Source organism: Papaver somniferum, unplaced genomic scaffold (assembly GCF_003573695.1).
Source record: "Papaver somniferum cultivar HN1 unplaced genomic scaffold, ASM357369v1 unplaced-scaffold_125, whole genome shotgun sequence".
In the NCBI taxonomy this organism is placed as follows: Eukaryota; Viridiplantae; Streptophyta; class Magnoliopsida; order Ranunculales; family Papaveraceae; genus Papaver; species Papaver somniferum.
In genome coordinates, this window is record NW_020621603.1 from 10971813 (window position 1) to 10988001 (window position 16189).

Below are 16189 nucleotides of genomic sequence, written 5' to 3' on the forward strand. Positions count from 1 at the left end.
AGTACGAGCCACAGACTCATTACGAGGTTTATGTCTTTGGTTAAGTTTGTGTTTTCCTCTTAGTCTTAGAGAGGGATCCTGTTTGACATGAGAAATTGTCATAAAATTTACTGTCATCAAAATAAGAGACATAGTTAGAGTTCTTACCAGAAGTGCCTTGACATGAGGAAGAAGATAATCTGTTGACAAGCTCTTTGTATCTTACAATTATCTCTTTAATATCTTTTCTTATCTTATCAATCTTCCTTTCTTCTGGAATGACTTTCTCAACAGGAACAATGTTGCTTTTAGAGACAAAGCATTGAAATTCCTTTGGACGATGTTTATTAAGACATCTATTCTTCCCTTGAACATTGGAGGAACTCACTGTACTGGCTTTCCTGGTTGCATACACAGGATAGTACGAAAACCAATTGGCTCAATCATACGGATGTCAGTCACACCTTTGAGAATCAAATCTAGGGTGTGTTCAAGTTGAATTAAGGATTCTTTATTCAACTTGGAGTTTCTATTTTGTCTAACAGAACACTTGGTCTCACAAACAAGACATACCTTTTGATCATAGGTATGATTGGAGGATGCAGTCTTAATATCATCGTCAGAAGAGTTGTCGCTTTTACAGAATGTCCCAAGTTCAAGATTGGAGGAAACATTAGGAACATATGTATTTACTTCTGAATGTAAAGCATCAGAAGTTATTGGTACATTAGATTTCTTTGAACATCCTTGAATGGAGAGTTTATTCAAGCGGCGTTCAATATCCAAGGCATCCTTTTCGAGGATAGCCTCAAGAGTCAAGCATGAAGACTGATCTTCAGCGTTGCCATGGACTTTGCAATCTCTTACAATACCAATAAGAACATTGACATGGTGTTTCAAATGATTCATTCTAACAACTTGATTTTAACAAGATTTAGAACCAATTTACTCTCTTCAGCTGTATCCCATCCATTAGAAGATAAGGTCTCTTTCGAAGGGTAGTCTTGAACACTCATGTCATTGTCTGTATGTCTCGTCGAACCACAAGGTTTCTCTATATTCGAGATTGAACTTTTCTCTTTAATAGATTTAGACGACATACAATCTTTATTACTGGTGAAGCGTTTATCAGAGAAAGTACTCTTGTCCATAGAGTCAGATCGCTACAAACAAAGACTGATGAGGTCTTAATGTGTTTTCCTGCTCTGGTACCAATTGAAAAAGCGGGGGTCTAACACCACCACCCAATAATTCGATTATCAATCTGTATGGACAAACTCCAATATACTTTTTAAGAGAATCAACTAGACAGTCAGACTCAATCAATAAAAATATATATCAAAGAGTTTATATCTCAATCTCTCGATTTGATCTTTACTCAAGCAAATAGAAATCTGCGAGTCTTTATCAAAGAGAGATAACTTGGACGGTACCAATGTCCAAAGATCAATCAATATCAATCAACAACCAAAGGTTGGATTTTCAATTGATGATCACGAACGCACAACCTGTATTATTTCAATTATATAAAATATAATGCGGAAAAGAAATAACACAGACACCAGAATTTTTGTTAACGAGGAAAGCGCAAATGCAGAAAAACCTTGGGACCTAATCCAGATTGAATACACACTGTATTAAGCCGCTACAGACACTAGCCTACTCCAAGCTAACTTCGGACTGGACTATAGTTGAACCCCAATCAGTCTCCCACCGATCCAAGGTACAGTTGTACTCCTACGCCTCTGATCCCAGCAGGATACTGCGCACTTGATTCCCTTAGTTGATCTCATCCACAACCAAGAGTTGCTGCAACCCAAAATCACAGACTTGATAATAAACAAATCTCTCTCACACAGAAAAGTCTATCAAAGGATAAATCTGTCTCCCACAGATAAATCCTAGGTTTTGTTCTGTCTTAAGATATGAAATCAAGGTGAACAAGAACCAATTGATAATCTGGTCTTATATTCCTGAAGAACATCCTAGATTAATCAATCACCTCTCTACAATCCTTCCTGACTACACAGGCGGTTTGTCGAGGAATCAAAAACAGTGAGACGAAGATGTTTGTGACTTCTTTATCTTTCCTATCGGAGAACTCTCACGATCTCAAGCCAATCAATCGATTGTACTCGGACGATAGAAGATGCAAGATCAGATCACACAACTACGATAAAAGTAGTACCGGTCTGGCTTCACAATCCCAATGAAGTTTTTAAGTCGTTAACCTGGTTTTAGAGAAGAAAACCAAAGGTTAAAGGAGAATCGACTCTAGAGAGCGCATTAGTATCATACAGACGTGTGGGGATTAGTTTTGCGCAATGCTAGATGTCTCCTTTATATAGCCTTCAAATCAGGGTTTTGGCTTAGTTACAAAGCAATCCATATTCACCGTTAGATGAAAACCTGATTCAGATTCAAGCTAATATTTCTCAACCGTTAGATCAAAAACTTAGCTTGTCACACACACTTGGGTAGACATTTACTGGGTTTGTGAAAACCATGCCCAAACGTGTGCGTGTATGTTGGTTCAACATAGTAACCCAAAAGGTTAACCATGTGAGCATTTCATATTAACCTTGTTCTTCTTCACTATGACTAGTTCAATTGACTCAAATGAACTAGTTAAAGAGTTTTTCAATTGCTATGAGATCTTATGCAACTACACAAAAAACAATGAAACAAAGATGATTCGATTGAATTGGCTCATGAACTTTATAGCCACGGTTTGCATAAAGCATTCCTTAGTAATTTAAGTTTCATGTTCAGAGCACATCTTTAGATCATAACCACTTAAGCTCACAAACAAGTTTGCGGACTTAAGACAATTGGCGGAGTTTTCCAAACTCAGCAGAAAATCTCGGCAAAGAGACTTTCGCTAGTTTGCGGACTGAGTTCGCGGATTAACATGCAAACGAGTTTTTGGAAAATCCCAACAGAAATTCTCGGTACGAGAACTACCGTCAGTTCGCGGACTTGGCAAAGCCAATTCCTCCGGTTTCTCTCAATCAACAAAGTTCGAAAATTTCGGATTAAGGAATACATGGTTATGTGATCTAAACTCTCATTCCAATCATTGAGACATTCTCATAGGACGTTATATAACCGTTATTCTTAGACCGTTTCGCGTCAGAGCAATTCTCAAAGTAATTGAAACTTTTCATGACTTTCTTCACTAGGTGAAGATAAACTTGATCAAAGCGAAACGCTTTACCAACACATGATTTCGAGATACAGATAGGCGAGATATACTCAGCTCGAAATATCAAATGTGTATGATCCAGTCTATATAGCATACGACTTTTGTCTCATAAGAAGTAGGAGATAGAAGATATAGACTTTTGAGTGATAGATAAGTTCAAGTCTCCACATACCTTTTTGTTGATGAAATTCCACGGTTCCTTGAGTAGATCTTCGTCGTTTTATGATGAATCGCCATGAAGTCCTTGAGTTCAACTACACTTTTCTATCCTAGTCCGAGACTTAGCTATGTAGGCTAGAAAACAAGACTCATAGTTTTGATCACTAACATTGACAAACATGCTTGAGATAGCAACACATGCGAGGTCGACCGAGCTATGCTCTAACACTAGGGTTTATGATCAACAACTCTTGAATGGTTTTTTATCAGAAGAGAAAACCGTAGAATAGACAAGAGGTGAAAAACCTAGATTACAAGTTGTATAATCAATCACGAAGATTAAACTTAACTTGGCTTTGTGATCCCAAATACAAAGACTTTTATCTCACTCTTGTTCACGAAGAACATAAGACATGGAAAACAACCTTATGAGCTTACACCAATTTTCCAAAGGGGATGAAAAACGTGTAGCACTCACGAACTCTTTATTTATAGTGAAAGGTAGATTGAAAGCTAAGCAAAGCTATTTTCCTTTTTCAAGACTCTCCTAACTTTGGAAGTCTTTCCTAAGTTGCAACTCTTGCCAAAATAATTAAATAAATAATTAATTAGCAAATATTGTATTTATGTGAATAAATCACATTCTAATTTAGGAAGGAATCACAAACACTTTAATATATATGGTAATCAAATATGTTTGGATTAATAGCCATCTTTCCTAGATAAGGAAACATCACCAATTTGACCAAGTCTGTGAACCGTTACAAGTAGTACATGGATTGTTTCCTACTAACGAACTGTAACAGTTACAGCAACACTTATAACTGTTACTTTAATAAATCACTCATAATTTCATCGCTATAACTCGGAATTGAGTGATTCTTGGCTCGTTGAATTCGTAAGCTAATTCACTATAACATGAGAATCTTTCCATGGATAAAGATTATTGTCACAAAAGTCGTGGATCGAATAACCTCAAATTTATATACATAAATGTACATTTACCGTCATAGGAATTGTTCCAAAAAGTGAGTATTTGTTTCCATATATTAGAAAGGTAGAATTGAAAAAGAATCCAAATGAAATCAATTACAATATATCTTTGTTGATGAAGTCCTTGTTGATGTCTTCTTGTAATCTTCAAACTTCATCCTTCAAGAATAGCTTCGATTCTACTTCTTAGTCTTAATCTAGTCCGAAACTATCTTTAGTAAACTAAATCAAAAATGCATTTTGGAAACTAAAATTGACAAGTAACTTGACATACCAACGCTAGTGGGTTCAACCGAGCAATGCTCTAACAATCTCCCCCTTTGTCAATTTTAGTGACAAAACCATTGTATATATGGATTGTACTTGTTTAAAGCATTACAGCTCCAGAATCCGACATGCTTGATTTCCTTGGTTCTTCAACTATGTGTGTGTTCATCATGTACTTGTTGAAGATTCATCATAGTATTATCACGCAACATCAAAGTTCAATTGTATCACAACTTTGACAATAATACTACGGTGATATGTACCACTCCCCCGTAGTCAATACGTCATCTCACAATGAAAACCACTCCCCATTACATAATGATCCGTAAACCATATGTATTTGTAGTGTGAACTGCAAATTAATTCTCCCCCTTTTTGTCAATAAAATTGGCAAAGGTACGAAAACTAGTGGGATCCTAATGAAATTTTCATAGAGGTACTTCATGACCAAAAGAGAACATATCAACTTTACTTTAGATAATATCACAGAGTCGAAACTTAGTGACTTCATCAAGGAGTTTTTTAAGATACAAGTTAACCCATATATGTTCCACAACCATTTATCCCCACAAAGATTTGGCAATTAATCACAAGTTCAATTAAGAACTTTCCCCCATAAAAATTCATTCCCGAAAGAACAACAAGAGTGACCTCTGTCCAGGGAGAAGGATTTATAAATTGGATTTAGAAATCCCACAAGGAGATACGAGCTAAGATCCAATCATTTAAAGTTTCTCATGAGATCGTGTTACTAAAATGGAACTATCTCATGGTAACGATACACAATATGTAATCATGAAGATCAAATATTGTGATCATATTTTCTAAGATACAAACTTGTATAAACAAGAACTGATATACTCAGAAGGAAGAATAACCTTTTCCACAAGGATTTACACCAAGAATGGTTACCATAAGTGTATGAAAAAGTTTCTTTGACAATAAAAACCAACATCCAATGGCTTTGATTATTGCTTCTAACCTGTTATACTTAAGAATTTCAGACACAAATCAAGTTAGGTAATTAAGAAACATACACTTGGTATTTAGCCATATGAGCACTTTCATATCGACCTTATTCTTCTTTACCACAACTAGTTCAAATGACTCAAATGAACTAGTTAGAGAGTTGTTAAATTGCTTAGATCTTATAGAAGTATACAATACACAATCATAAACAAAAAAAGTTTTGACTCACTCGAATCGATTCATGAACATTATACGGTTTGCAAAGATTGCGTTCCTTAAAATATAAATGTCTTAGTTCAGGAATTAAACTATTTTTAGAAAATAACCTACTTAAGTACGCATACTGGTACGCAGACTTAAGTACCCGGAATAAGTTTGTTTTCAGTACACAAACTCCAGTAGAAATTCTCGGGATGTGAACTTCCACAGTACGCATACTGGTACGCGAACTTCAGTTCCGGTTTTCTTGAGCAGCAAAGTACATATACTTTGGTTCAAGGAATAAGGACTTACACGCGTATGAGTTATCACACAATGTTTATATCTTTTCAAGGTTATATTCTAAACTCTCATTTCAATCATTGAAACATTCTTAGAGAATGTTATATAGTTGTTGTTGACAAACTATTTTTCGTCAAAGCGATTTTCAAGTGATTGAAATTAATATGACTTTCGTCACTAGTAAAGATGAACTTGGCCTAAGCAAAAGCTTACCAACACATATTTCGTGAAATATGTAAGCGAGTTAAACTCAGCTCGAAACAATAAATTGTTCCACATATTCAAAAATTACCCAACATAATATGTGCGCCCCAATTCTTTTGCAATCCTCACCGCATTTACAAGGGCTTCTTGGTGAGGATGCACTACTAACACAATCAGGTTGTGTTGAGGTGAACAAAATCTTGCTCACCACAGGTATTTGAAACAAAATCATGCATGGACTCTAGGAATTTAAAAACTTCCTTGAAACTTTCAATAACTATTCCATACCTTTTTAAGATGTTATCCCTTGTCGATCTCTTGTCTGGGAGATCCTTCTTAATAGTACTCGTCGCTTTATTGATCTTCTTTGGTACCCATTTCTGAGCAGCTTTTGGAGCAACGTATTTCTTTTTCTCCCCAATATAATTATGAAACTTCTTGGGGGCAATACTAGAAGAACTGATATTATGAGACTCAGTTTTTCTCCTGTTTGGAACATCAGATCTTATCATCTTAACAGAATCAGATCTGGATCTATCTTGTTTAAGAAATCTGCAATTCCTTTGCAAGTGACCTGGTTTTCCACAATAAAAGCAATGTTTGGTAGAATGGAAAAAGTTATGTTTAGTGTTACCTGAATGTGTATGTGCTTGCTTTGGAGCTTGACAGAATTTCCTCTTTTCGTCATCGGCAGTTAGTAGAGATACTTCACTTTTGTCAATCGTGAAAGGTTTTGGTTTAGAAGAATCTTTAGCTATGACAAATTTTACCTCTTTGCAAATACCAGGAGCGTCTATTCCTTCACAGCCCAATCCTCGTGTATCACGATGAATTCTACATGCTCCAAATATCGAGGTTAATTTTTCTGAGCTGTTATTTCTAGACAAACTCTCTTTTAAGCTCGAGTTTTCTTCTTCCAATCTTTTAACCTTTTCGAGCGCAACAACTAGATCATTCTTGGATGATTCACATTGAACTTTGAGATATTATCGTTCCGAATCAATAACAAGTTCATCTCAACGTTCTCCAAGTTATCTAGCTTTGCTTGAAGAATATATAATTTCCCGATCTCGACTTCTGGCAATTTCTTCTTTAAGATTTCGTATTTCGTTGAGATAATCTCTTGCACTACTAGATTATTAGCAACTGGATCTGATGAACCGTTACAAGTAGTCCATGGATTGTTTCCTACTAACGAACTGTAACAGTTACAGCAACACTTATAACTGTTACTTTAATAAATCACTTATAACTTCATCGTTATAACTCGGAATTGAGTGATTCTTGGCTCGTTGAATTTTAAGCTCATTTACTATAACATGAGAACCTTTCCAGGGATAAAGGTTATTGTCACAAAAGTCGTGGCTCGAATAACCTCGAGTTTATATACATAAATGTACATTTACCGTCATAGGAACTGTTCCATAAAGTGAGTATTTGTTTCGATAGATTAGAAAGGTAGAATTAAACAAGAATCCAAATGAAATCAATTACCACATACCTTTGTTGATGAAGTTCTTGTTGATGTCTTCGTGTAATCTTCAAACTTCATCCTTTAAGAATAGCTTCTATTCTACTTCTTAGTCTTAATCTAGTCCGAAACTATCTTTAGTAAACTAAATCAAGAATGCGTTTTGGAAATTAAAATTGACAACTAACTTGACATACCAACGCTAGTGGGTTCAACCGAGTAATGCTCTAACACTAGTGACAAATACAAAAGCTCGACTCATCTACTAATGTCAATCAATACATACAAATATTTAACAAAATCCCATCGTCAATATCTATATGGGGCTACCTGTATTAAGAATCTCTAGACAATTACGGGTCGAAGAGGTCTTAACTAGCAGTAGAATTATCAATCAAACATTCAATTTGCAACTTAAACGATTTAGAAATAACTCATAAGCACTTTTCGGTTATACATTATCGATCAAACAGAGTAAGAACAATCAAAATCAAGATGGGTTTGTATGAAATACCTTCTAATATACATTATCGGGTTATTCGAATCTCGATTTTGTGAATCAAACGCCCCTCGACTTGATTTGTTCTTCACTTGCCCTAGAACTTGCTTGATTGTATTGCAGTCCAACATGCACGTCTGGAAGTAGATCTCTAGCGCAACATTTCGTTCTACCCATCATTATAGTTTTGATTTTAATCGACGATCAAAGATTTTCCATCGAAAGATTAATCGTTTTAAGAAGAAGAAGAGGAGAGGGGTTCGACTGCTAGAGAAATGGAGAAGAAAGAATGAAGAAGAAGGACTGACTGATTTAGTTTTAATTTTAGGTTTTAATTTAGTCAAAGGGTATTAGAGTAATCTGAGTAGTTTTAGTTTAAATTTTTAATTAAATTGAAGGTTATTTAGGTAATTTAATCTAATTAAAGGGTAACCTAGTAATTTTGGTATGGATTAAACACCCCTATAAAGATACTCTAGATGACATCATCCTTTAGTATGCCTCAAAAAAATTCAGTATGTCTCAAAACATGTTTCCTTTTTTGTTGGCTCGGCACGATATGGGAATAAGATTCCCACTGGAAGCCCACTTACAACCATAATCAAGGTAAATTCTTAAGGCTATCCTCTAGCTTACTTTCTAAAGTAGTTGGTTCTGTTGTTATTCCTTTCTTTCTTGTCACTGAAGGCTCTTCTGTTTGATTCTGGTAGGTCTTGGCAGCAGCGATGTTCAACAACTGTAGGAGTCCAAGTAATGCAGTTGCAAGCATGGCAGCTAGCCCTAACTGCGCAGCTAAAACAAGTAAAGCAGCTGAAAAGGAGACATTTGATGTACCAAGTAATAGTCTTAAGTTTCTTAACAGAGCAGTAACAAAAAAGCACGCGCGATGCGAAACAAAGAGGGTTACCAATTGTTTTAGCAGGGTCGTGTATCATTCCGAGATGAAATTTACCATCAAATACGTTTTTTTTTTTTTTTTTCATTTTGGGATTTTTTTTCCATATGATAGTGGGATCTTCTTCCACTTATCCCAGGTACTAAATTATTCCTAAAAGTTGTCAAACAATATAAACAACCTAACGCTGTATTCTTATACAGTATGTATAGACCCACTACGATTGCAGCAAGAAAGTTAAGGTACTGCAATGCAATCACAAGATATGACCAAGTCTAACTCGGAAGATGTTCAGCCACCCGTTTGGGAGTAAGGGTACAAATTTCATCAGTCATTGCGAAGCTCCAATACGTCAGAAATTAAACGACAAAGAATTCCATAATCTTCCATAATGGAAAGAACACTAGAATAGCGATAAACTCAATCCAGGCCCAGAACTAAGTGTAGCAAGAGATGCCAAAGAAAGCAAAATGCAACAATTTTAGTGTACTAAGGCTTAGTCCTATGGGCTAGATATCTAGCTGTTAGATTGGCCATCCACGTCAGCATGGGCAACTTCCTAAATCCTATGGACTAGATATCTAGCAGTTAGATTGGTCATCCACGTCATCTGGGACCACTACAGAGCGTCGTTTGGTTCGGCGTTTTAAATCTCAGCCGTTAGATCATAAAATTTATCTCCCACCGGCGAACCGTTCAGCGTTAAAAACACTTTTTGAGCGCCGAACCACTCAGCGTTTCAATCTCGCTGATAGTTGGACTGCGAACAATTGCTAGGAGAGAGAACTATCTATTGCTAGTGTTAACTTTTTTCCCACACTTTTTTCATGATTTGCAACACTTTTTGGCCAATCTAGCAGTTCAATCTCTCTCATAGGGGTTAGCCTAAGGCTTAGTCCTATGGGCTACATATCTAGCTGCTAGATTGGTCATCCACGTCAGCATGGGCAACCTCCTAAGGCTAACCCCTATGGGCTAGATTGGAGTGCTAGATTGGCCAAAAAAGTGTTGCAAATCAAAAAATAAGTGTTGCAAAAAAGTTAACAGTGATAGTTGATAGTTCTCTCTCCTACCAGGTGCTCGCAGTCCAACTATCAGCGAGATTGAAACGCTGAACCGTTCGGCGCTCAAAAAGTGGTCTAAACGCTGAACCGTTCAGCGCTGGGAGAAAATTTTCTGATCTAACGGCCGAGATTTAAAGCGCCGAACCGTTCGGCGTTATATGGTGGTCCCGTTGCTAATCTAGCTGCTAGATTAGCAGCGGGGCCACCATATAACGTCGAACGCTTTAAATCTCAGTCGTTAGATCAAATTTTTTTCTCCCAGCGTTAAATGGTTCAGCGTTTAGACCACTTTTTGAGCGTTGAACGGTTCAGCGTTTCAATCTCGTTGATAGTTGGACTGCGAGCACCTGGTAGGAGAGAGAACTATCAACTATCACTGTTAACTTTTTTCCAACACTTATTTTTTGATTTGCAACACTTTTTGGCCAATCTAGCACTCCAATCTAGCCCATAGGGGTTAGCCTAAAGATACTAGTAAATCAAGCCATTATAACAGCAACCCATTCATAATCTGCCATAGAACAACGTGGTAAATCAATCAATATCTATGTCATCATAATATGTTGATAATGTCTTAATTAGGGGTATTCTTACATTTGTATAAAATTCAGATCAATGAGTCTCTAGACTGATTGGAAAAGGTCTTTCTGTCTCCATTAGGGGGTCTATTTACATCATTTTAACTTGTAAATAAAGTGTTAACTATTTAATCTAGATTAGGCAGGAATACACTACGGAAGCAGCAGAAGAACAAGGCCACTAAATTTCACCAGCCCTTGCCAATAAGCCACATCCAATCAAGTGTTATACCCATAACCAAGCCTCCAAGAACACAAATCGCATGCAAATTCCCCAAAGCATTTTGTTTTGGGCCCTGCAAACACATTTTAGTCATTTGACGAAAACAAACGAGAATTTTTTTTGGTTCACATGATTAAGCCAAATCACAAAATTGAAAACTCATAACTAACCTTATAACCTTGGGGTGCAATAGTAAAGAAGCAAACAGAGAGATAACCGTTGGTTAACCCTAGTAAGGATGTCAAAAATATCGTACAACTTTGTTCTCCATATTTAGCAGTGAAATAGAAAGCTGGAACAAGTGCAAAACGAGAAACGATCGCAATCATAAGGCCTTTTCTCAACTCTAACTTCAAGCTTTCTACTATGGGAATGTACCTTCCAAGTAAATCCCACACATTAAACATTGCTAGTAGAACAAGTGCATACCTGAAAATTTCAAACCCTCACTGTCAGAAAGTAAACCAAGTTACCAATGAACCAACTAGATGACGAAAAGTTCAGTATGTTCATTGGGTAAACGAGTGCTGAGCTGTTTATTTTGTTTGAAGTTGCCATTTTGCAGGAGACAAATGAATGAAAATGCTTGGAATAGAAACTAAAGTCATTACCATGTGCCCAACCCATGCTTCCCAGTATCTTCTGCTAAGAACCCAGGGAAAATTGAATATGTCAATAAGGATATGAGAAATGCAATAATTGCATAGTCTTTGTTTTCAAGAATCAACTGCTTATCGCTCAGACGCTCCAGTTTATCATTTGGACCCTCTTCAGCCTGCACATTAATAGAACACTTAGAATCTGATATTGGAAAAATGTCAAATATTTTGGAATCAAAATGCAAATGATGTACCGTTTCGTTTTGCTGCACTTGAACACCAGCATAAGCTAAATCAGCCATAACTGTTTTTGATCCCTCTAAAGCCGCCTTTGCGTGGTAATATTTGACAACTGGTATTTTTGCAAAGACAAATGCATTGAGTAGTAGACACAACAACTCAAAAAGTACGGATATCACAAGGAAAATTACTGCATAAACAGATTGGTTGATGAAAATTTAATAACATCACGTTGCAGCCACAATATACAAACATAAACAAAATTGTGTGTGCCCTTTTTCTCAGAGGTTGTTTGTAAGAATAAATAAGTGTAATTGACAAAATTTGATTATACATACTAGCCCCCATTCTTCTAGGGTTTGAGAGTTCATAAGTCTATTTATAACTGTTTGTAGTTTCTTTTTCTCCCTAGAAGATACAGTTTCATGGCTCCTGTAACTAGAAGCACCACAAGCAAGGATGCAGTTGAAGCAGCTAATGTGTATCTGTGCAAAGGAATCTCTTCCACAAAGGTGAAGAAAGTGAAAGCTACAAATAATGGAGAAGGTTCTTCCTCTAACTGCCTCTTATCTACTTGTCATCTTGATAATAACTTTAGAGGTTTGGTGAATGATTTAATCAACAAAAGAAATGATTAAAATCTCAATTTGTTTCGTCTTTAGAGAAGATAACTCACTATGAACAAATGTTGTCTCTAACAAAGAACACCTTGCGTGAGCTAAAAAGAGAACCTAGTGAGTTGACTGATATTTCTGAAGATTTAGAGGAATTGAACGATCCCATTATCAATGGGTTTTTCAATAATGAGAAGGAATTCTCGGTAGATGCTCTGAGAAAGCTCTACAATGACTAGTATATCTTCTTATCAGAATTTTATTCTTGTGTTTTTAGGAAGAATAACTAGAGTTTGGAATAGCCATTATTGTGATTACACATGGCTATGTCCAACGTTTTCATCTTTATTGTTTTTAGATTTAGTTGTTTAAATTCTAAAAAATTGTTTGGAAGATGATTTTTGTAGTATTAATCTTTATGGTTTTATATATTGCAAACTTGTTATGGGATATGTGTGTTTGCGTCCGTGAACTATGATTATCCCATACTTTGTCAAAAGTTAAGTCTTTCATATGTCAATATGCATGTATTGATAAAAGAATGAATGAGCTTTTGACATTACAAAAATTTTAAGCCTATTATGTCATTATGCAAATATTTATGGAAGATATGATGAGCTTTTGTTTACAAGGATTATGTCTATTGTATGTCATTGTGCAAATAGTGATTGGAAATAGAATGAATCCTTGTCTATTCCGCAGTATTAATCTTCCCTGATCCATATTTTATGTATATACTGTGCGGCTCCGTAAGTTCTCTTATGTCGAGCATGACCAATTGAATTGATCACACTCTTGTGGTAATTTAGTTGTATATTCCGATTGAATTAAGACTGGGTTTTCTTTGGTTAATTTAATTGAGTATTTTTGGATTCAAATTCATATTCGTATGTGATTTTTTATGTCCAAATAAATCCTTCTTTTCTTGTGAAAGTAAGGTCGCTCTTGTTGTTCTTTCGGGAATGACATTTTATGGGGGAGAGTTCTTAATTGAACTTGTGCTTAATTTCCAAATCTTTGTGGGGAGTGCGGCTGTGGAATATTATAGGGGTTATCTTGTATCTTTATAAACTCCTTGATGAATGCATTTAGCTTCGTCTATATGATGGCATCTAAAAAGTTGATATGTGCTTGCTTTTGGTCATGAATTTTCTCTACGGAAATTTCATTAGGATACCACTAGTTTTCGTACCTTTGCCAATTTTATTGACAAAAAGGGAGATAATTAATGTATAGTTCACACTACAAATACATATGGTTTTCGGATCATTATGTAAGGGGGAGTGGTTTCCATGTGAGATGGAGTATTGACTAAGGTGGAGTGATACATATCACCATAGTATATTGTTGTCGAAGTTGTGATACAATTGAACTTTGATGCTCTATAATAATACTATGACACTATATAACAATGATTGAAAATTCTTGTTTTCTCATTGTTATGACTACGGATTTTCAACAACGCTGATACTAAACTTACAACCTTTGGGATCATTGGAGTACTTGGAAGTGACGAATATTTCAAGTAATGTTGAAGAACCAAGAAGATCGGGCATGTAGAAGAGAAGCTACAAAAGTTTGTTTATCTATTTTTGTATTCCATATGTATTGATAGTTTTGTCACTAAAATTGACAAAGGGGGAGATTGTTAGAGCACTGCTCGGTCGAACTCGCATGTGTTGCTACCTCAAGCATGTTTGTCAATGTTAGTGATCAAAACTATAAGTCTTGATTTCTAGTGTACTATTAGCTAAGTCTCGGACTAGGATAGAAAGTGTAGTTGAGCTCAAGACTCCATGGAGATCATCATACAAAGACGAAGAACTACTCAAGGAACTGGTGGAACTTCATCGACTAAAATGTATGTGGAGGCTTGAATTTATCTATCACTCAAAAGTCTATCTACTCTATCTTCTATCTTGAGACAAAAGTCGTTTTTCTATATAGACTTTGATTATACACATTTGCTATTTTGAGGCGAGTTTATCTCGCTTATCTATTTCTCGAAATATGTGTTGGTAATCTTTCGCTTTGGCCAAGTTCATCTTTACTAGTGACGAAAGTGATGTTAAGTTTCAATCACTTGAAAATGGCTTTGATGAAAAATGGTTTGTGAACAACAACTATATAACGTCCTCTAAGAATGTTTCAATGATTGAAATGAGAGTTTAGGTTATATAACCATTATTGGATATAAGCATTGTGTGATAACTTATACATGTATAAGTCCTTATTCCTTGAACCAAAGTATGTGTACTTTGTTGATCAGGAAAACCGGAACAGAGTCCGCGAACCAAGTCCGCGTACTGTCGGAGGTTCTCTTCCCGAGAAAATCTGTTGGAGTTTGTGAACTATTTACAAACTTATTTCGGGTACTTAAGTCCGCGTACTTAAGTTGGTTATTTTCTAAAAACGATTATTCGTGAACTTAAACTTATATAAACTAAGGAATGCAAGTTTGCAAACTGTGGCTATAAAGTTCATGAATGATTCGAGTGAATCAAATCGTTTTTGTTTCAATTGTGTCTATTATAAAGATCTAAGCAATTGAACAACTCTCTAACTAGTTCATTTGAGTCATTTGAACTAGTTGTGGTACAGAAGAATATGGTTGATATGAAAGTGCTCATATGGCTAACCATTTGGTTAACTACTGTTGAACCAACTAGATGTACATGTTTGGGTGCAGTTACACAAACCTAGATAAACGTGCATTTCATTTGTGTGTAACAAGCTAAGTTTCGATCTAACGGTTGAAAGATATTAGCTTGAATCTAATCAGGTTTTCATCTAACGGTGAATATTGAATGCTTTGTTACTAAGCTAACATTGATTGCAAACCCTGATTTGAAAGACTATATAAGGGAGAATTCTAGCAACTGGGAAACCTAATCCCCACACCTCCTATGTGATACTAGTTGTATTAGCTAGAGTCGATTCTCTTTTAACCTTAGGTTTCTACCCAGATCCTGTAGGTTAACGACTTGAAGACTTCATTGGGATTGTGAAGCCAGACTGATATTACTTTCTCATATTTGTGTGATTTGAGATTATATAACTCGTAAGGATTGTGAAGCCAGACTGATACGACTTGAAGACTCGTAGTTGTTGTTTCTATCGTACTAATTACACTCGTAAGGATTGACTTGAGATTGATTTTTCCGATAGGCAAGATATAAAAGTAATCACAAACATCTTCGTCTCATCGTTTGTGATTCCATAATATCTAGTTTCGCCATCATACGTTTTAGATTATTGTGAGGTGATTGATAATACTAAGTTGTTATTCGGGAATATAAGTCAGGTTTATCAATTAGTTCCTATTCACCTTGATTTATCAAAAGATGAAACAAAAACTCGTAGGTATTTCTGGGGGAGACAGATTTATCTATTACCGTAGACTTTTCTGTGTGATACAGAATTGTTTATTAAAGTCTTTGACATTGGGTCGTAATAACTCTTAGCTGTGGGTGAGATCAACTAAGGGAATCAAGTGTGTAGTATCCTGTTAGGATCAGGGCATAAGGAGCGCAACTGTACCTTGGATCAGTGTGAGATTGATTGGGGTTCAACTACAGTCCAGACCGAAGTTAGCTTGTAGTAGGCTAGTGTCTGTAGCGGCTTAATATAGTGTGTGTTAAATCTGGACTAGGTCCAGGGGTTTTTCTGCATTTGCGGTTTCCTCGTCAACAAAACTTCCGGTGTCTGTGTTATTTATTTTCCGCATTA

General features: G+C 36.0%; 1 protein-coding gene across 1 annotated transcript; it reads right to left on the bottom strand.

The window, feature by feature from the left end:
• Positions 1-8848: 8848 nt before the first annotated feature.
• LOC113331307 (equilibrative nucleotide transporter 3-like) lies at positions 8849-12194 on the bottom strand. The gene is made up of 6 exons (XM_026578027.1): positions 12185-12194; positions 11861-12036; positions 11619-11782; positions 11178-11436; positions 10987-11080; positions 8849-9057 (listed from the first exon to the last, which is right to left on the bottom strand). Exons 1-6 carry the CDS (start codon positions 12192-12194, stop codon positions 8849-8851), a joined length of 912 nt encoding a protein of 303 aa, XP_026433812.1.
• Between the last annotated feature and the right edge of the window lie 3995 nt (positions 12195-16189).